Source organism: Xenopus laevis, chromosome 2S (genome assembly GCF_017654675.1).
Source record: "Xenopus laevis strain J_2021 chromosome 2S, Xenopus_laevis_v10.1, whole genome shotgun sequence".
In the NCBI taxonomy this organism is placed as follows: Eukaryota; Metazoa; Chordata; class Amphibia; order Anura; family Pipidae; genus Xenopus; species Xenopus laevis.
This window is the reverse complement of record NC_054374.1, coordinates 33,980,482-34,003,098: the sequence shown is the minus strand read 5'-3', so window position 1 is coordinate 34,003,098 and position 22,617 is coordinate 33,980,482. Positions and strand designations below refer to the sequence as shown.

Sequence of the window (22,617 nt, the reverse complement as noted above, 5' to 3'; positions counted from 1 at the left end):
TTCTCACTATTTTCTTAAAACAACTTTGACCAAAGACTCCCATCCACATTTTTATCATATTTATCAATAAGTTAACTCAAAAAATCTGGTGCATGCAAAGACTCAATAAAGTCGAGAAAAAAATCTCGGATATAATTTTTTTTAATATACATTTGACGCCTGTAAACGCCGCTCAAAAACCACAAATTATTCAGACTTTTGAACGAAACCCAGCGCAGATCCTGATATCTTCCAATTGTAAATGAGCCACCTGCCATTGAATTCTACATGACCTCGGCAGGTTTGAGATGGAGTACTTTTTTATTCTGACTTTTAGCAGCATCTGGGTTTAATAAATCACCAAACATTTGAGGGTCTTCTCTCCAAAAACTCCTACCAAAAAAAAATCTGACTTTTATAAAGAACCCCCTATGTTCTACATTTTGCACAATTCACAGAACAATAATATTGCTAACATGTAGATAATCACAAGAAACTCTGGTTTTTATTGGTATACATTGTTTATTTACATAAATGGTTTATAAAAAAACAAACAAACAGTAAACAATGAGTAAATCTTGTAAGAAAATAGTCACGCCATTTCTTCGATGTAGATGGGTACGGAGGCAGGCAAGGAGCAAAAAGCAACAGCACAGTTCATAAGTTCAGTTCATAAGTGTCATATTGACAGAATTGTCAGCTCACTCGCTGCTGCCAGACTGGTTAAAGGGAAAGTTTCTCCTTTCTAGTCTTTTCTGGGTTTTTTTATTGTGTTCCCAGTATTTCAATCACAAGCTTTGCACAGCGATTTCCAAAAGTGATGTCCAGTGATTTGGACAGTGATTTCCAAAGCTTGTCAGTGATTTTCTCCTTAAGTGCTTTAATCTGACACAACATGCAGGGCTTGTACATGTGTGTATGCCGTACCATTCCTCCGCTGTTGTCTTACTTTCATTTTAGTATTTTGGGGAACTCTGTAATTTCTCCTTTTTCTAAACACTTGAAGAGATGTTCCCTCATTTTTCCATGATCATATTTACAGCAGACATTGCCATTGCTCAGTATCTCATAAGCATTTGCAGTTGAATATATCACACAGCTCTTAGAACCGGCAACTTGTCTATCGGCATGAGCAAATTTGATTGTTTTAAAAGGGTCAGGAACCACTTTTCTGTAGAGTCTCCTTATCTCCTTCCGGGTTCGTTCTGAAGGGATCCCCGAACAGCTGTTTACAATCTCTACGTGATCTTTTCTGTAACAGGTTAGAAAGCAGTGACTTTTCTTTAGATCCACATGAAATTGTACTGATGGTCCAGACACAGGAATGAAAGGTTTCTTCAGTAGGGGCTGCAAGCCTTCAGCATTAAACTGCTTTTTTAGAAGTTTTTGTACAGCATCAACAAATACTCTGGCCATCCCTCTTCCGTTTAGCAACTTTTCTCTCTGCCTTAATGAAAGACCCATTTCAGGGATCCAAAACTCTTTCTCCTTGTTTTTGTCCTCTGCATGGGACTTCAAAGGAGCACCTGGGTTATTTTCTTGTCGACTGCTTTCTGTATTTTGCTTCACTTCATCAGGGACAAGTTTTCGGGTTTTGTTAGCAATTTCACTTTCAAATGAGATTTTCCTCTTCCTCTTGGGGGATTGTTGGTTGTTGGACAATTTAACAATATTATTAACAGTGATAAAGTCCATGTTTCTTCTATATAGATTGATATAAAACTTCCAAAATAGTCAATAGATCAAAAAATTCTGTAGACTCTGAATCACTCAGGACTAGATGGAAAGAAGCGAAAAATATAATCCATAAGTTAAAATATCAAAAGTGAAAACTATAAACCATAAGTTAAAATACTATATTATTTCTGTTGTAAAAATAATTGTAAAAGTACGTCGGAGAGAATTAAACCAATTGAACACATAACAAGATAACTGGTCTGAAGAGACTGCGCTACTTATAACAGTTTACAGAAAAAAATGCCATTTTATAACGCATTTAAATGCATAAATGTGAAGCGTCTGTACTCACCTTCAGTCGGTCTAAGAATGAAGAGCAGTTGGCTGCAACAGGTTTCATACACAATATTACACTCATTGTGATGTCATCATGTTATGTCACAAAGGGACATGCATAGCTGCTTGAAGGCTGTTATTGGCAGTTATAGAAATGTTTACTTTGGTCTTGTTATAGATAAAATGTTCATGGTTTTGAACTTGATATGCATGAGTTTAATATGTATTAAAACATAACTATAATTTGTGCTCATTGAGAAACGTCAGTGTATCTCGCAGAAACATCAATTCATCTTTGTGCAGGAAAGGGCTAGGTGCTGATATTCTTCCATATTTGGGGGAACAATTGATCTATAGATTGTAAAACCCCAAAAAAAGCACACTCTCCGAGAAATACAGTGAACCCTGATTTTAAGTTTTCCCGCATTTTACATTTTTTATTTGTGATCACACCAATTTACAATGCATTTCAATGGCTGCATTTCCCTGATTTTAAGTAATGTTTTCCCGAATTTAACATACAAATTTTGTCCCAATGTACCCAAAAACTGCTTTTTTTTTTACCTCTGTCAATGTTTTTATTTGTGGAAAAGCGGTTTAAAATACTAAGCAGATGTATATTTTGCCATGGTTCTGCCTGTAAATGGTCAATTCCAATGAGTCTGCCCCTTATACAGTCCTGCACCAATCACTTATTGCTTTAGGTTGTGTATGTGACTGACAGAGAGGCCTTGCACATGCCCCCCATAGTGTAACATTAATGCTGCGGTGTAAATATTGTATCTACAAAACAGACTCCTGTGCTTATATCCTTTCAGTACTTGAAGAAAAAGTTACTTTAACACAATTTCCTAATTTTAAACTTTCCCAGATTTTAAATCATTTTTCTTGGTCTCCTGAAAAATGTAAAATGGGGGTTCTGCTTTATTACCACTTTATTAAAAGGATAATATTTAAAATTGCACATACAAAGAGTCCCTTTTTCTGTAGTGGCCACTCCTTTAGAGCATAGAACTTTCATTTGAAGCAACGTAGGTGGTGTCTTCATAGTGAGGACAGTGAGGTTGTGGAATGCACTGCCGGTTAATGTTGTGATGGCTGATTCTGTTAATGCCTTTAAGAGGGGCTTGGATGATTTCATAGCATAATATCAAAGGTTATGGTGATACTAAAATCTGTAGATAGGTTGTTATGAGTGTGAGCACTTAGACTGGAATATGAATAGGAGAGGCCTGAATAGAAAGCTGAGTAATAAAAAGTAGCAAGTTTGTATTTATATGGGGTCAGTGACTCCCTTTTTAAAGCTGGAATGGGTCAAAAGAAAAATGCAAATAATTAGAAAACTATAAAAAAAATAACCAATTGAAAAGTTGCTAAGAATTAGCCATTCTATAATATACTAAAAGTTAACTCAACGGTGAACCACCGTTATAAATATATTTATTTCTATATATTTATATTATTGTATAATTGTAATATATATTGATGGTGCTGTGCTGCAGGGATACTGCCCTCCCATGTTGGCTCAAAATAATCTGCGTGTTTCTCATATTTTTCAGTGGGATTGAGAAGGGAGTTGTGGCAATTCGTATCCAACGAGCATGGAGGTGCTACAATAACAGAAAGCTTTTTAAACTTCTGAAACACACAGTCCGTGCTGCAGTGAGTATATTTCCTACTATTAAAGGAAATGAATTGCCCTATGATCTTTCTCATTCTTTGGGAATGATTATGGATTTATGCAGCTGATTTACTTCCAAAAACAAGGTGATTCATTATAACAGAGAAAAAGGAAATCATAATAAAAAAAAAGAATTAAAATGCACATGGCTTTCTTATATTTTGGAGCTTTTTGGATATTGGGTTTCTAAAAAATTGATCCCATACTTGTATGTGCCATTATATTAGAGTGCAACCCACATATATAATTATAGGAAGTTGGTTCCACAGGTGGTTTTTGGCATTTTTGTGTTCTCAGGTCCGTGTAAAACAATATCAGGAAACACAAGTGAATTTTGGGTTTTTTATCTCCATTTGGGATTACTTTTCCACAATTGCACAAAGGTGTGCCACAAGTGTTCTGCTGGAATGAAGCATGAAGCTGACACTACCCTCACACTGCTTTATGTACTGGATATTTATCTAATTGTGAGTTTAGAGCTTAATAAATAAAAACTCACCCATGTTCTATTTATTCCTATGGGATTTTTAGAACCATATTTATTAAATGGTGAATTCTAACTTTCACCCATTGATCAATACAATTCTACAAATCCTATAGGAATACATAGAACATGGGTGAGTTTTTATTTATTAAGCTCTAAACTCACATTTTGATAAATTTGCCCCTAAAAGTGAAATTGGCACTGCATTTATACCATTCTGTGCTCTTGGACATTATAAAGAATGTATTTGTATTGCTATTATTGGTAAGCATTAAATATGATGTTGGAAACACATTATACATCTATTTATTCTTAGGGCATTAAACATAAAGTTTGTACTGCTATTTGTTTGGTTTGTAAACATGGACCACAAAGAGCGCAAATAGCCATTATCCAACATCTTACCTAATATTCTCTCCCTACTATACCTGCTATCCCACAGTCCCTTCCCAGAGACTATTATCCCACTGTTACTATAGGCACCATCCTCCCCTACTATACCTGCTATCCCACAGCCACACTCCCTTCCCAGAGACTATTATCCCACTGTTACTATAGGCACCATCCTCCCCTACTATACCTGCTATCCCACAGTCACACTCCCTTCCCAGAGACTATTATCCCACTGTTACTATAGGCACCATCCTCCCCTACTATACCTGCTATCCTACAGCCTCAATCCCTTCCTAGAGACTATTATCCCCACTGCTGCTATAGGCACTATCCTCCCTACTATACCTGCTATCTCACAGTCCTTTCCAGAGACTATTATCCCACTGTTACTATAGGCACCATCTCTCCTACTATACCTGCTATCCCACAGTCACAGTCCCTTCCCAGAGACTATTATCCCACTGCTACTATAGGCACCATCTCTCCCTACTATACCTGCTATCCCACAGTCCCTTCCCAGAGACTATTATCCCACTGCTACTATTGGCACCATCCTCCCCTACTATACCTGCTATCCCACAGCCTCAATCCCTTCCTAGAGACTATTATCCCCACTGCTACTATAGGCACCATCCTCCCCTACTATACCTGCTATCTCACAGGCTCAATCCCTTCCTAGAGACTATTATCCCACTGCTACTATAGGCAACAATCTCTCACTACTATACCAGCTATCCCACAGTCCCTTCCCAGAGACTATTATCCCACTTTTACTATAGGCACCATCCTCCCCTACTATACATGCTATCCTTCAAGGAAAATATTGAATCAATACAGCTCCAGACAGTAATTTTCAACTGCAATGTGTTTTATTCAGCAGTGTAGGCACACTACATGTTTCGGGCAGAGCCCTTTATCAAGTGTAAACATATATAAGTATAAAGGGCTCTGCCCGAAACATGTAGTGTGCCTAAACTGCTGAATAAAACACATTGCAGTTGAAAATTACTGTCTGGAGCTGTATTGATTCAATATTTTCCTTGAATTATGCACATGGGGTGTAACACAGACACCTACTGAATCTTACAGCAATAAAGCGAAGAAATTGGAGACTGAATCATACCTACTCTATATACCTGCTATCCCACAGCGTCAATCCCTTCCTAGAGACTATTATCCCCACTGCTACTATAGGCACCATCTCTCCCTACTATACCTGCTATCCCACAGCGTCAATCCCTTCCTAGAGACTATTATCCCCACTGCTACTATAGGCACCATCTCTCCCTACTATACCTGCTATCCCGCAGTCACACTCCCTTCCTAGAGACTATTATCCCCACTGCTACTATAGGCACCATCTCTCCCTACTATACTTGCTATCCTCAGTCCCTTCCTAGAGACTATTATCCCATTGCTACTATAGGCACCATCTCTCCCTACTATACCTGCTATCCCACAACCACAGTCCCTTCCCATAGACTATTATCCCCACTGTTACTATAGGCACCATCAGGTCTGGACTGAGAATTAAAATAGGCCCTGGCATTTCATGTACATAGAGGCCCAATCAGCACACACAGAGGCCCAAACAGCTCCTACCAGCCCACTAAATATTATCTTTCTATGGCACCTTAAAGCAGCCCCTCTGGCATTTTCCAGAACTCACAGATTGCCTGTCCGGGCCTGGGCACCATTTCTCCCTACTATACCTGCTATCCCACAGCCACATTCCCTTCCCAGAGACTATTATCCCACTGTTACTATAAGCACCATCTCTCCCTACTATACCTGCTATCCCACAGCCACACTCCCTTCCCAGAGACTATTATCCCACTGTTACTATAGGCACCATCTCTCCCTACTATACCCACTATCCCACAGCTACAGTCCCTTCCCAGAGACTATTATCCCACTGTTACTATAGGCACCATCTCTCCCTACTATACCCGCTATCCCACAGCTACAGTCCCTTCCCAGAGACTATTATCCCACTGTTACTATAGGCACCATCTCTCCCTACTATACCCGCTATCCCACAGCTTACAGTCCCTTCCCAGAGACTATTATCCCACTGTTACTATAGACACCATCTCTCCCTACTATACCTGCTATCCCAGAGTCACACTCCCTTCCCAGAGACTATTATCCCACTCCTACTATCTACAATCACAGAATACCTGGTGGTATTCTGTGATTGTTAACAATATTCTGTGCTGTTCATTTTGCAATTAATATGATAAATATGTATTTCTTTCTGAAGGAAACAAGTGCATCTTACAGTATTTTGAGGAAAATCAGTCCCTTGGAAGCAGAGTTGCTAAGAGATCCTGGCATGCAGTGTAAAGTTAGATTCAGGTAATATGTGAATAAAATCCCTTCTCATGACATCTCAGCTACTATTATTCAGAATCTACAGTTGAACCCCCATTTTACAATTTTCTGGGGACCAGAAAGAATGGGGTAAAAACTGGCAAAATGTAGAATCAAGAAAATACATTATGGATTTTATATTGGGTGGAGCACAAAAAAATGGTGTTGAGGGAGAACTTAATATCAGGGTATATAAAATTGTGGTTTCACAGTATAACATTAAGTGACGTGGATTTTTCCTTTGAATTTCCTTAAGGCTTTCTACTTATACATAACTGAACGTTTAAAGAAACTACTGGGAAAGTTAATATTTTGCTTACTTTGTGTTGAAAAGTTTTCTTTAAAAAAATGCAAGATTCTGTCTCCTACATAAATAGCTGAAAATTGAAGTTCAGACCAGCCCAGGAGAATATAATAGTGTATTATATAATGTAGCCATACAGATAGATGCTAAATAACCTTTCAGCTGATTTCAAATTCTCAGCAAAAGACACTGGACTGGAGATTCCTCTATTCCATGTACAGTTGTTTATCAAATTAAAACTTTTACCCTCCTCCCAGTGGCCTAACTCTAGAAGGGGCATTAACCCATTTCTAAAAAAAACGAAAAAACAAAAACTCTGAATCATCTGAAAGCTGGCCTAACAACTAGCTTAGCTTTTGGGTAGGTAGTGATAGGGAAGAAACTGAAGTTTTGCACCAGGCTCTCTAAACATATCTCCCATCTTTTAAACAAATGGTCTTATTTTCAATTGCAGATTTGCTGGGCAGGAGTTTCCACCTTTTATTGTCTTTAAGATCTTCCACCGCTCAGGTGCCTTTGGGAACCGATACATATGTGGCAAGCGAATTCTTCATCCATCCAGTGAGGTACATTATACTTTCTGTCATTTAAATTTGTTGCATTCCTTAATCTCATCAGTTTCAATAACTATACATAATGACACAGCAAACAGCCCATAGTCTAATGTTAAGTCTTCATAGTGTTACAGAGTAGCTGTAGGTTTCATCAGGGGCTTTATGCTGCCAGTTACATTAGTCTCAGTGTAAAGAGGTAGTTTGCCTTAAAATTAACTTCTAGTATGTTGTAGGCAGTGGACTATATGCCTCTGGGTTTTTTGTTTGTTTTTTTAATTATCTATATTGCTGTATATGATCTATCAGACTTCTTGGAGGTAACTGCTATATGGTTGCCATGAATGCATTACCCTAGAGCTGGCCAACTATGTCAAAGTCATCCCATATCTGGCCAGTCCTATGCTCAATTTTCATCTGATTCATTAAGAATTCTATTGCTTCATTATACATTTTAAAGTAAAACTCCCAAACTTGGCTGCCCTTTTATTAGACACCAGTGTAGCATACAAAAATTTTATTCAAAGGCAAACTTACTCTATTAAGTTGTTAGCTTAAAATAAATGTTATTGTTTTGGGAAAATGTATGAAATGCAAGAATTTTCTTGGGTTTTCCTCTGATAATGTATTTATCTTTCTGTATCTGTCAGGCTGCAGCTGACGCCTGCAAGTTAATGGGCCCCAGAGCATATTATGATCAAATGATTTACGATGAACTGGAGTACCAGAAACATAAAATCACAGATATGGTGGACGTGGCTACTGTTAAAGACTATGTTAAAGTAAGGTATTTCTTGTAAAATGAAAAGGAATATTTGCTACTGGAAGGTGACCAAATAGGGCTCATCATGGAATGATTGAACCACATGGTGGATAGCCACATTGAATTGATCCATTCTTTGATTGATGAACTGAACATGTGTCACTCAAAATTTGTCGAAGATGTGGCCCCAGTTGCAGAGAATGCCCCCTACAACTCAAAACTCACACTGGCTCAATGGCTATTGGACCCCTTTGTCAGAATGGCCTATATTCATAGCAATGGCCTATACCTATTGCAGTTATTAGGTATTAAGGCCAAAACATCTGACCATTTTCCTTTATGTAGGGCAGGAATCCCCAACCTTTTGAACCCTGTGAGCAACATTCAGAAGTTGGGGAGCAACACTAACATGAAAAATGTTCTTGGAGTGCCAAATAAGTGCTGTGATTGGTCATTTAGTAGCCCCTATGTGGATTGTAAACCTACATTGAGGCTCTGTTTGGCAGCGCACCTGGTTTTTATGAAACCAAAACTTGTCTCCAAGCCTGGAATTCAAAAATAAGCTCCTGCTTTGAGGCCACTGGGAGCAACATCCAAGGGGTTGGAGAGCAACATGTTACTGGTTAAGGATCACTGATGTAGGGCTATCTTTACTTTACATACATTTAATTTGGGTTTTAAGATACAGCTTTTCAATGGGGTACAAAGGTTTAAATCTGTTTATTTCAACAATAATGATCTGCCAGATTTGAAATTAGTCTGCAGATTTTTACATCCTCACCATTTTTTCCTTTTAATGGGCCAATTATTCGACACTTAGCGGAGAAGGGTATGATCAGTTGGTAAACATGGGAATTTGCACAGGAGCTATGCACGCTCCATCCTCTCAAAACACAGTGTTGGGATATTGCTCTGTAAGGACTCTAATTAAAGGGTGCTTCTATCCACTATACAAAATATGAAGCATGTCTGGCTGGGTATGAGGATGATGAGCAGAGCTATTGTATAAATTCCAGTGTAAAACATAATTACTATATGTCTTTAAACGGAAGAGAGAGTCATAGATGAGAATCATAGAAGTGCAGAAGGTGGGCATTGGGACTGAGGGTCATATCATTCAGTGTATAAAGCTCTGCAATTTTACTGCATAGCCTACCACCAAATTGCAAGAATGGCTGCAAACAATGCACCAATACAGATGATATTTCTGGGGAGACAAATGGTCCCCATCCTCTGTGCAGCACATTCCATTATTCAGCCCTCCAAACATGTCTGGTTCTGTGTAAGGCACGGTGCTCCTTAAATGCAAACTGTACCCTATTTTTAATGCTGCTTAGTAGCATTTTATTGATTCATTTTTACAGCCACTTGAAAATAGATTATTCTGCAAAGTATATTCTTCAGGCTGCTATATCCCAGAAAATGTAGTGATCTGAAAAAACAATCATTTAGAAAATATGATTATTTGTGTCAGCATTTCTTTAAAATGAAATATTACAGAAAATGTGAATGTTAACCAATAACATATTGGAAATAAAAATATTTAAGGCGTACCCTGATTTCTATCATTAGAAACAAGAGTTAGAGGACACAATTTGGAGTCTGTGCTACTTTACATGTCTTTGTCTTTCTGACACTTTAGTACAAAAGTCACCTTGACGAGACTCCAGCATATCTCGGAGGCCGTGATAACTGCTGGAGAAGACTGTCGCTGAAAAATATGCCCAGGACGACAATTATGTGTGATATAGTGGAATACGCAGAGTCTGGGGCCCTGTCAGAGAGACTGAAAGGAGAACTGAAATTACTTTTGCAGGTGCCTGGTACTGAAGATCTGCAAATGCGGCAGCTTAGCGCTATCACACAGTCCAGGTTATTGCATTTTCTTTTCTTCGATTGTGAAAAATACTTTTTAAAGAGTGAACATCAAGCAAACATTAAAAGAGAAACAAACCCGTAACATAAAAAACCCTACCCCCCTTCCCTTTGTAGACCCCCCTCCCTCCTCCCCCCCAGCCTAGGTGGTACCCGAGGCAAATGCCCCTAACTTTTTATTTACCCCTCGGTGCAGATGCAGTTTACGGCAGCCGTCTTCTTTTCTTCGTTAAACTTGGGAAGTAGACCTTCGTTTTCGGCGCATGTGCAGTTGGAGTAATTTTCCGGTCCCGAACAACTGTGCATGCAGAAATTTTCGTGACTTTCGGCGCATTCGCAGTTGTTCTGGAACAGAACAACTGCACATGCGCCAAAAGCGAAGGTCTGCTTCCGAAGTTTAGCGAAGAAAAGAAGATGGCTGCCGCGAACTGCGGGGGACAGAATCTGCACTGAGGGGTAGGTAAAAAGTTAGGGGCATTTGCCCCGGTTACCACCTAGGCTGGGGGGAGGAGGGAGGGGGGTCTACGAAGGGAAGGGGGTATGGTTGTTTTTAGGTTACCCGTTTGTTTTTCCTTTAAGTTGGGAACAATGAGCAGGTAATGACGGCCAATTGGAGCAATTTTTCATTAAAATGGTTGACATCTACCCATCTGTAAAGTTTTGAATAACCTGGGTCTGCTTAGAATTGTACAGACTGGACATGTTGCTCAATACAATCAGTGTATGTATGTATATATATATATATATATATATATATATATATATATATATATATATATATATATATATATATATATATATATATATATATATATATATATATATATATATATACACACACACAAACACACACACGATCATTGGCTGATCCAGTCTTGAAAGTGACTATGTTGTTGATACCAATTGCTGTGATGTAATCAATGCTTGGGTATCGGATGGCCATCAGTTGATATAACTGCTCAGTGTTTCCTCAACAATTTGCTAGTTTTAATCCCTGGTACTCTTTTGTTAACACCATAGCACTTGTCTCTTAAAGGGCAAATCAACCCCAAAATAAAATTTTGCCTAATAACATAAAAACATAAATCTTAGTAACTTTGCAATTTCCATTAATTACACATTGTCTATGGTTTTTAATTTATTTGTATATCTGTTGCTGTTGAAAGCAGTGTTTGTCCCTTTCTGTTCTCTGCCCTGCTGGCTCAGACTGTTGATACAATGTAAGACAAGGCAGCTGATTCACAGACTTGTCTTTGCTGGGGAACTAAGGGGCAAATGTACTTACCTGTGAAAATTCACCAGCGCTGGCTTCGCGCACATCGCAACACTTCACCAGGCGTAAATTCGCCTGGACAACACTAATTCACAAAGTTCCGAAGTGGTGCACAGGGTACCGAACGCTAGTGAAGTTGCGCTAGCGAAACTACGATAAGCAGTTCGAAGTTGCGCTAGCGTTGGCTAATTTGCATATGGCGTGCAGTTAAAGTACAATGGACTTATATGCTGCAGCAAATACATTACACTACACAAGGCCAGGGAACCATAATAAAATTATATAGAGTTGTTATAATGCCCTACACATGAGCCCACAGTATAGTTTGGGTGCCATATGTTATCAAATGTAGGGGGGAAGGAGGGTTTTTTTTTTTTTACAAACTCCTATCTACTCTATTGCACTTCACCTGGTCTGAGGTGGCGAAGGCAAGTCTGGCGCAAGAGGTAACGTTCAGGAAAATCCGCATCTTAGTGAATGAGCGTCCATTCGCCAGAGCGAAAATTCACCGTGTGAAGTTTATCTCCTTTGCTAGGGAATTTACGCCAACGCCTTTTAGTAAATTGGCGAAGTGACAAAATGACGTAACGCTGACTAATTTTTAGTAAATTTACCCCTAAGACTTTTGCAACATTGTTTAAAAAGTAACAACTAAGAGTTAAGCAAGTGTATTTACAAATAACTTTAAAAACACTGAACATTTTTAATAAATGAATATTGTCACTTAAAATATCTAAAATCCATTGAAATCCATTACAGTGTCCTAATGTAGTAAGTATGCTCTGTGGCACTTTGTTCCAGATCTCCTGTCCCACCACCATCACCAGTGTCTTCTTCCAACAAAACACCCCAGCGTCCATCATTTCTGTGGCACTCAGCACGACGTTCTCACAAGGCTCGACTGAAGGCAGTAAAAATGAAGAGACTATACAGCATTAGAAATGAAACCAATGTAAGTATAAGCAAATACGTACACTTAAACAGAAGTGAGAGATTTGGCTAACTAAAGGAGCATCATGTACCAAAATACACCTTTGTTAAAAATGTGTTGAAAATTTATATATATATATATATATATATATATATATATATATATATATATATATGTCCAGTTGGATCTCAGCACACCATTCAGGAAAAAGTTAATCCAACCCAGGTGCTATCCAAACGTGCTTTCATATAAGAATGTGGATAAATGGATGCACACCGGGATTTTTTTAAAAAAGTTAAAACTCGCTTTTATTTAAATACTTAAAACATGGTCAGGTCAACGTTTCGGTCTCCATCTTAGACCTTTGTCAAGACCCAAATGGTTGGTTAAAAAAGAGCACATATATAGATCCATTAATCCCACCCACAAATGGTTACCCTGCCGCTGCTTACTTTAAATCAAAATATTTGGCCCTGTTATATGTATGCAGGCATTTTCAAACAACATTAGATGCAGCCACGGGTAAACCAAACAAGAGAAATTGTAAATAAAAACAAAAATTGGACAATTGGACCATACAGAAACCTGATTTTTCAGGGCAAAATGTAAAGTTATGAAATCTTAAACCAATATTCAATGTTACATTGTTCCAGTAATTAGTTATTCAACTAGACCCAATAGATCTGCACATATCCGCTATCCGAATTCAATCAATATGTCTCATGTGGCAAAAAGATTGTCAACGCTCATTCAAAAAACATAAAAAGGAACAGTGTTCATTTAACCCCGAGGGAGCCAGAGTGTTCAATTTTTTGATCCAAAACACTTCCCGTTGCAGTAGCATCTTAGATCTATTCCCACCTCTGCTCAAGGGGGGAATGTGATCAATGGCTATATATTTGAAGGTGGGCAGCCTATGTCCCCTCTCAAGGAAGTGCTTGGCCACTGGTTTCTGTGTCTGTCCATCCCTAAAAGCCGTGCTAATCGCAGATCGGTGGCCATCCATTCGTAGCCTGAGGGTTTGATCCGTTTTTCCTACATAGGAAAGCTCACAAGGACATGTTACTAAGTATATTATATGTGTGGTAGTGCATGTTATATGGTGTCGGATCTGGAAGCGTTTACCCGTATGGGGATGTAAGAAAGATGTGCCTGGAGTCATGTAGCGACAAGACGTGCAGCTTGGGCAGCAGAAACATCCTAGTTTTAAATCTGCTAACCGTGTTTTTTTGTTAGTAATATAGCAATTCACTGGGTCAGTCTTAACCAGTAAATCACGTAAGTTAGTTCCACGCTTATAGCTAATCATAGGCGGTTCAGAGAGTACATTAGCCAAGTCACTGTCTGCCCCAATAATGTTCCAGTGCCTTTTGACCATATTCCCTAGATCTTTAGTACCCACATTGTATTTGGTGCTAAAGACTAGTTTTGGGGTTTTTTGCTGCGATTTAAACGTGAGAAACTTCGCCGTGTTAATGAAGACTACACAACCCATCGAGTCTACAGCTGGCTCAGCGGCGAGCGGCACCCCAGTCAATTTAACCACGGTTTAGGAGAGCTCCAAGACGCAAACTTCTGAAACCGTTAAATTCTGTCGATACTAGCTCGGGGGATTCTGAGGGCGATGAGACGGGACTTACGAGTACTCAGGTGGTGAGTGTTATTGCCGATACTACTCCTACTCCCCCTTTTTTAGAACAACCCCGGACTGTGTCAAACCGTCCCTCTACGGGTCTGGGCCCCGCAAAAGGTACCCAACACGGAGGGGCAAGAAGGGGCAGATCAAAGAAGGATTAGACATACCAATTTACAATCTTTCCCAACACACACCGACCTTAGCAGAAACAAGTTTGTTACGTAAAGGGTTAACGTTTGTGCCCACTTGCCAGTTTAACCAATTTGAATGGGAAGTTGATTGCTTTAAATTTTGCCGGATGGTGAATTTAAAGGATTACTTTAAAACCGTGAGTGATAAAGAATTACCACCATCTACGTTGAAATTGAAAAGTACTTTCACACCCCCTCTGATTAATCCGGCTATTAAGATGTTTAAGCAGGTCATTGAAAAGGAGGGGGCAGCTTGGTCACCCCAAGACCACAGAAGGGACAATATAACAAAAGCAGAAAGAGCGGCTATTAAAACCTTGACTGCTGACACCAACATTGTCATCCGCCCAGCGGACAAGGGAGGGGGGATTGTAATACTGAATTATCAGGACTACAGCAAAGATATCAAAGACCAATTGAGTGATATTAAAGTTTATAAATGTTTGCAATGTGACCCTGTGTCCCAATTTAAGAAAAAGGTTGATACATTGGTAAATTTGGCTTTTCAACAGGGCATTATTGATGCACATCTGAATAATTTTTTGTTACAGGACCACCCTAGTTGCCCTTTATTGTATTCTTTGCCCAAGGTTCATAAGAGTATGACGTGTCCTCCTGGCCGCCCGATAGTGTCGGGGCGGGGTTCATTATTACACCCCATTGGAATTTACCTTGACAAGATACTGCAACCGGTGGTTCGTAGCACCCCGACTTATCTTAAGGATACCCCACATCTGTTGGAGTATTAAACAGTTGAAATTGCCCACTGATGGACCCATCATGCTAGCAAGCATGGATGTGGTCAGTTTGTATACTGTCATACCGCATGAAGCAGGGTTGGAGGCGGTTAGACGCTCCTTACTTGAATATGAGTTATATGCAGGCCCATCGATTGATTTTGTTTTGGAATTATTAGAGTTAGCTTTATCGCTAAATTATTTTCGTTTTGAAAATTCATTTTACTTACAGCTACTTGGGACGGCGATGGGAGCGGCCATGGCGCCGGCATATGCTAATCTTTTTATGCATCAATATGAACAGCATCACATTGTACCCAAATATGGTGATAATTTGATTTTTTTCCGTCGTTTCATCGATGATTTGGTGATTGTCTGGAGGGGCACAGAGGTGGAGTTCAGTGCAATGGTTACTGATTTGAATACTAGAGAGAGCCCAGTGAAGTTTACGTTTACCGTACATCCAATAAGAATACAATTTTTGGATGTGGAATTAATACTTGATGGAGACCATATTGCCTATACTTTATTCGGTAAACTGACCGATAGAAATACCCTCCTCCACTATAAAAGCTTTCATCCGCGACATCTGAAGAATTCCTTACCTGTCAGTTTTGCCGGGTTTTAAGGAATAATTCCGATCCCCACCAGTGTGAGCAACAGATTGAGGATATGTGGGTAAGGTTCAGCGTTAGAGGGTACCCTGACGAAGTTTTACGAACGGCCCTGGACACGGCACATAAAAAATGTAATGACACATCTGAAAGATGTAAACAAAACCCAAAACTAGTCTTTAGCACCAAATACAATGTGGGTACTAAAGATCTAGGGAATATGGTCAAAAGGCACTGGAACATTATTGGGGCAGACAGTGACTTGGCTAATGTACTCTCTGAACCGCCTATGATTAGCTATAAGCGTGGAACTAACTTACGTGATTTACTGGTTAAGACTGACCCAGTGAATTGCTATATTACTAACAAAAAAACATGGTTAGCAGATTTAAAACTAGGATGTTTCCGCTGCCCAAGCTGCACGTCTTGTCGCTACATGACTCCAGGCACATCTTTCTTACATCCCCATACGGGTAAACGCTTCCAGATCCGACACCATATAACATGCACTACCACACATATAATATACTTAGTAACATGTCCTTGTGGGCTTTCCTATGTAGGAAAAACGGATCAAACCCTCAGGCTACGAATGGATGGCCACCGATCTGCGATTAGCACGGCTTTTAGGGATGGACAGACACAGAAACCAGTGGCCAAGCACTTCCTTGAGAGGGGACATAGGCTGCCCACCTTCAAATATATAGCCATTGATCACATTCCCCCCTTGAGCAGAGGTGGGAATAGATCTAAGATGTTACTGCAACGGGAAGTGTTTTGGATCAAAAAATTGAACACTCTGGCTCCCTCGGGGTTAAATGAACACTGTTCCTTTTTATGTTTTTTGAATGAGCGTTGACAATCTTTTTGCCACATGAGACATATTGATTGAATTCGGATAGCGGATATGTGCAGATCTATTGGGTCTAGTTGAATAACTAATTACTGGAACAATGTAACATTGAATATTGGTTTAAGATTTCATAACTTTACATTTTGCCCTGAAAAATCAGGTTTCTGTATGGTCCAATTGTCCAATTTTTGTTTTTATTTACAATTTCTCTTGTTTGGTTTACCCGTGGCTGCATCTAATGTTGTTTGAAAATGCCTGCATACATATAACAGGGCCAAATATTTTGATTTAAAGTAAGCAGCGGCAGGGTAACCATTTGTGGGTGGGATTAATGGATCTATATATGTGCTCTTTTTAACCAACCATTTGGGTCTTGACAAAGGTCTAAGATGGAGACCGAAACGTTGACCTGACCATGTTTTAAGTATTTAAATAAAAGCGAGTTTTAACTTTTTAAAAAAAATCCCGGTGTGCATCCATTTATCCACATTCTTATATATAGATATATATATATAGATATATATATATATTATATAATGCTTGAACTATGCACCAATTATACTGAATAAATATTTAAAGAAACGAACCGGAGTGAACTTTTACACAGCACCGGGGAAGCGGAGACTAATTGCAGAGCATGTGCGGACGCCGATGGTATAATACATATATATGTAGAGAGAGAGAGAGAGAGAGAGACACATACATAAGGTGCACACCATAGAGTCATAGACAGTTGTTTCACCTGGGTGCCTGAGCTAAGAAATAACACAAGCAATGCAGAAGAATGGTGGGTTCTGGCAAATGCCAGTGGGGCTGCTATAAGGTCCCATCGAAAGTCACTATTTAGTGGGCCGGTGGGGACTGTTTGGGCCTCTGTTTACCTGAAATGCCAGGGCCTATTTTAATTCTCAGTCCAGACCTGCTCACAGGACTTGCTGAATCAATCTTCCAAAGGTTTATTTTGCTCAACGTTTTGGTCCCCCACAGGGATCTTCGTCAGGAATCAAACAGTGCAGAGGATGCGGCATTCACAGGTACTTGTTGCAAAAACAAAAAATCTTTATTAGACTCAACGTTCCAATATCCCACAGGGATCTTCATCAGGAGAAAAACAGTCCATCAAATCCCTGTATATATACTGTGTGTGTATATATATATATTTATTTATTTATTTATTATTTTTTTTAAATCCATATGCACATCAGTGTAAAAATAAAAATTGTGTAAATAGGCTGTGCAAAATAAAAAATGTTTCTAATATGTAATAAATGTAATGTATAAATAAAATCTTATTAATTTATAAACTAGAAAGCTACTGTATAACTTCTTCTTTATGGTGTAGTGTTTGTGAAACCAAACTAACTCTTCTGCCACTGTTGGTGCACAATATTTATATCATGAACGCTAATTGCAGTTCTTCCTTCATTATAGGAAACCATGGACGACACTACAGAAGAAAACAGGCACCAGTTCTCAGAAAGAGTTGATGCTGGGGATGAAGTGCATATTTCAGACGAAGACTGGGATGAAGAGGCAGAGAAACTTTATAGATGGAGCCAAGGACTGTCTCTGGACGAGAGTGTAATGCCATCACCTTTACTCCATTAACTTTATTTTAACTGCACAACAAGCTACTTAGTTTGATTTCCTGGAGAACAGATTGCTTCCCACTGGCAACAGTATGAGATGCAGAAATATTATTTGCCCGTTGACATCAATGGTTGTTTAGGGGTCAGAGTTGTTTAAAGCGATATCTTCAAGACTAGAAGAATAAATGCTGTATTTATACATGCATCAATGCTGTCACTCATCTATAAATACTATCACGGGCACTATACCTCCTCCTGTTCTTACCTGTTTGCACTCCCTTAGGATGAGCCTTATTTATGCTTGTAGTTCTGCCATAATTGGAGGGTAGCTTTCTTGTCGTAGGTTATGCATGATTTCCTTACCTGAAACCCCGGGCCGGTGCTCCTATCAGCAGAAAACTGCACCGACCCGGGTTATACCAGTGAGCACCACAGAGCGATCAGCTTATGGCTTCTTCTTTCTTCAAATTTCCCGGGGCAAACTGATGCACAGTTGAACGAAATAGTTGAACGAAATAGCCTAACATTTGGCACCCCCAAGTGAAAGAAGACTTTCCTTCTCCTTTAAAGGCCCCATGTCTTCTGTCAATATTGGAAGGCTTGTCTCTCGCCACACACACACTGAAGTTTCATATAATATTATTTTATAAACCCTATCCCGCCTCTACTGCAACCAGAGTTGATCAGCAGAGATCAAAAATGGCATGCTCTGTTTATCTTCTGATCCTCCTGTCAGTTGCTGATGCAGATCTTGCAGGAGCATGTGCAGAAGAAGCAGATCCAGGACATGGAGCAAACACAGTTGAATCTAAGATCCATGCCACCGCTCTAACAAAAGAGGATCAGAGACAGACAGAAGATGGCGCCTTTGAACTCTGCTGCGCAACTTCACAGATTTACAGCAAGTCAGAAGACAGGCAGACTTTTAAAAGGAATAGATGCTGCGGACAGGGAGCTTGAAATGGGGACAATGGAGCAGGCAGTGGAGGGGGGCTAGGCTTTAGTTCTCCTTTAAAGGAGCAGTTCAGTGTAAAAAAATTTTTTTTAGATAAAATGATTTTGTTTGTCTCTGTAGTAATAAAACAGTACCTTGTTCTTTAGCCAAACTAAGATATTATTAAAATAATTAATCCTTATTGGAAGCAAATCAAGCCTATTGGGTTTATTTCGTGTTTACAGGATTTTCTAGTAGACTTAAGGTATGAAGATCCAAATTACAGAAAGGTCCGTTATCTGAAAAATGCCAGGTCCCAAGCATTCTGGTTAATAGGTCTCATACCTGTAATATATAGTATATGTATAGTAAATATATATATATATTCTAGTATAAGACTAAGTAGAATAGTCTTTGGTATTAATAATGATAGAAGTACAGATATGGGACCTATTATCCTAAATTCTTGGGTCCTTGAGTTTTCTGGATAATTATTCCGGGGTTACCTCCGAAGAACCGAACATAAAGTAGCTTCACTTTTCCTGTTCAGCTCAACAAATACCAAAAGATATAGATTTTCTTAATTAAACAATAGACAAAAGTATGTTCATCACAAGCCCTCTTGTTATACAAGGGGTTATACTGCCCTTTTAATGTAATCTCACAGTCACAGCTTTTAGTAGCATAGGGGGTTTAGGTTCAAAGCACCATGGTATTACCCACTGATATAACACTATTCTGAGAAAACAGAACACGTCATTAAAGATTAAAAATATTTTATTTACAAATTGTCTTTATAAACAAATGTACATGGTTTTATTAAAAACAGCAGTTAAATTTGTCTAAATATTCTGCATTCAGACATTGGACAACAAGACTGAGACCAGTGTAAAAAGTTTCCAATACTCATAAAAAGGCAACCTTTGTTATTGTAAAGAGTGTTCAATAGCCCTGGGATTGAGGAGAAGATGGCTTGGCATAAGAAAACAATAGCAAAACCTTAGATCAATAGTAGAAGTACTACACAGCAAACTGTATTCATGAGATCACTTTATAGTGCATCTGTGCATTCAACAGTACAAAGTATATGAATTCTTGCAGCTCATCAGACGAGTACCTATTAAATACCCAGCACTCCTGAGAACCAATGAAGCAAAAGAAGCAGCGGTAAATATGGATCTGAAAAGGGGATAGATGGTGTTTCCCTGAGATAAAAACTATTTAACATTACATAAAGTCAAAATTCAGGCAAATATCAGCCGTTTTTGCAGGATATGGATTGGGGAAGCCTTACTGAGTGCAAGCCTGTGTCCCAGACACACGTTGTTCAAAATGTATTGATTCTAGAGCTAACAAACATTATATAAGTCTATGGATGCTATTTCATTTGATTTTAGCACAACATGTTGCATGGTAACTCCCAAATCCCAATATACAGGAGTGTAACTATAGAGGAAGCGGGGGGGGGGGGCAGGAGGTATGGGGGCCCCATAAAGCCCTAAATAATGAGCAATTTCAAAATGTATTGGTAAAAAGGACAATCTCTGGATATTATAGGGGGCCCTAGAATTTATTTGCTGTGGGGCCCTGTAATAAATATATATATATATACATGTGATTCTACCGATTAAAAGGAAACCATTATAGTCTGCCTATGACTTGTAGGAACGATTTTCACACTCCTTTAAAGTCATTCAAACACAACCTAAGCTTGTTCCATTGTGGAGAGATGAATTCGGGGACTAGACATGCCTTTTGCTAAACAAGTTATTTGGAAAGCAGAGGGATTTCTAGTTCAGCAACCTATCAATGTACAATAGAACATACATGGTGATACAGGGATTGAATAACGTGTGCCTAAGGTGAGGGTTAGCAAGTTGGTTCTATACCTAAAGGCAGACTATGATGGTTATATTTCTTTCTGAAGAACCATGCATGCCTGTGCAGAAATACATTATTATATAAATATATCTATATATAAAGCAGATCAAATAATGTTTATGCACCTACATAGGTCACTGTCCTTTAGGAAAATTTGCAGACATTTATATATAAAATGAAAAAGAAGAGAGGCAGGGAAGTGTCTTCTGATATGACCAGTAACCCTGTGGTGCAAAGTAAACAAAACAAGTATGATGTGACCTCACAAATACAGCAAGAGGGACATCACAACTAATTGTATCCCAAGACAGATGAATTTACACAAGAAACCAATAGTCACATGTGATTCTCCCATCATTCCTCCTGTCTGCTCCATCCAATCTGCTGCAGTTACAGGGGGAGTTTATCTTAACGTTTAAGTCATATTTTTAGCAATTTTCCTTTTATTTTTAAATATAGTTTTAGATTATTTGCTTTTCTGTTTTCAAATATGGGGCAGCCAAAAAACGACTGACCAGTTTGGTTACTGTTAGTTTTGAGTGAAATTATTTTTCTATTCTTATTTCAGTCTCTCATTCAAAAGACTGCCTGGTTGCTATGGTAAATTGGACTCTAATTGCTTCTGAAATTCATGGGGAACTGCTAAATTATTTAAACCCCCTCCTAAAAATAAGCAAATTGCCTCAGAATATCACTGACTGTACTAAATATTAAAGTGTACACCTTTGAGCTAACATTGAATTTGATGTAATAACTGATATTCTGAGACAACTTGTAATTGGTTCTTTTTTTTATTATTTTTGGTTATTTAGCTTTATATTCAGCAGCTCTCTCTTGCAATTTTGGCAATCTGGTTGCTAGAGTCCACATTTATCTAGCAACCATGCACTGATTTAAATAATAATAATGAGACTGGAATATAATTAGGGAGTGTCTGGATTTGCAATGTAATGGGGTCAGTGACCCCCATTTGAAATCTGGAAAGAGGAAGAAGTAGGTGGCAAATAATTAAAAAAAAAAAAAAAACCTCTAAAAAAAAGAAACAATTGAAAAGTTGCTTAGTTGGCCATTCTATAACATACTAAAGGTTAATTTAAAGGAACAGTCCAACGCGAAATAAAAACTGGGTAAATAGGCTGTGCGAAATAAAAATGTTTCTAATATAGTTAGTTAGCCAAAAATGTAATTTACAAAGGCTGTAGTGACTGGATGTCTAACATAATAGCCAGAACACTAGTTCCTGCTTTGCAGCTCTCTAAATCTGAGTTAATCAGCGACTTGAAGGGGGCCACATGGACATAACTGTTCAGTGAGTCTGCATTCAGCTCAGATTCAAATGCATACAGTTTTGTGCCCCCCCTCCCTCAAGTCAATGATTGGTTACTGTCTGGTAACCAATCATTGGAAACCAAGAGAGCTGAAAAGCGGGAAGTATTGTTCTGGCTATTATGTTACACATCCAGTCACTCCAGCCTTTATACATTACATTTATGGGTAACTGACTATATTAGAAACATTTTTTATTTTGCACAGCCTATCTATTTACCCAGTTTTATACTGAA

At 38.8% G+C, this 22,617-nt stretch overlaps 1 protein-coding gene across 6 annotated transcripts in view; it reads left to right on the top strand.

Annotated features, from left to right (window-relative positions):
* Positions 1–18,445, top strand: part of LOC121400473 (putative uncharacterized protein CXorf58) — a 40,490-nt gene extending 22,045 nt beyond the window's left edge. For 5 of the 6 annotated variants that reach the window (XM_041583608.1, XM_041583604.1, XM_041583603.1 and 2 more), the window contains 8 exons: positions 3,552–3,654; positions 6,814–6,908; positions 7,682–7,793; positions 8,429–8,560; positions 10,184–10,413; positions 12,491–12,641; positions 17,639–17,685; positions 18,083–18,445. In XM_041583608.1, coding sequence (XP_041439542.1) covers positions 3,552–3,654; positions 6,814–6,908; positions 7,682–7,793; positions 8,429–8,560; positions 10,184–10,413; positions 12,491–12,641; positions 17,639–17,685; positions 18,083–18,236 — 1,024 coding nt within the window. In that variant the 3' untranslated portion in view covers positions 18,237–18,445. The remainder of the gene's footprint in view (positions 1–3,551; positions 3,655–6,813; positions 6,909–7,681; positions 7,794–8,428; positions 8,561–10,183; positions 10,414–12,490; positions 12,642–17,638; positions 17,686–18,082) is intronic. The other variant, XM_041583609.1, reaches the window with a different exon arrangement.
* Positions 18,446–22,617: the final 4,172 nt, after the last annotated feature.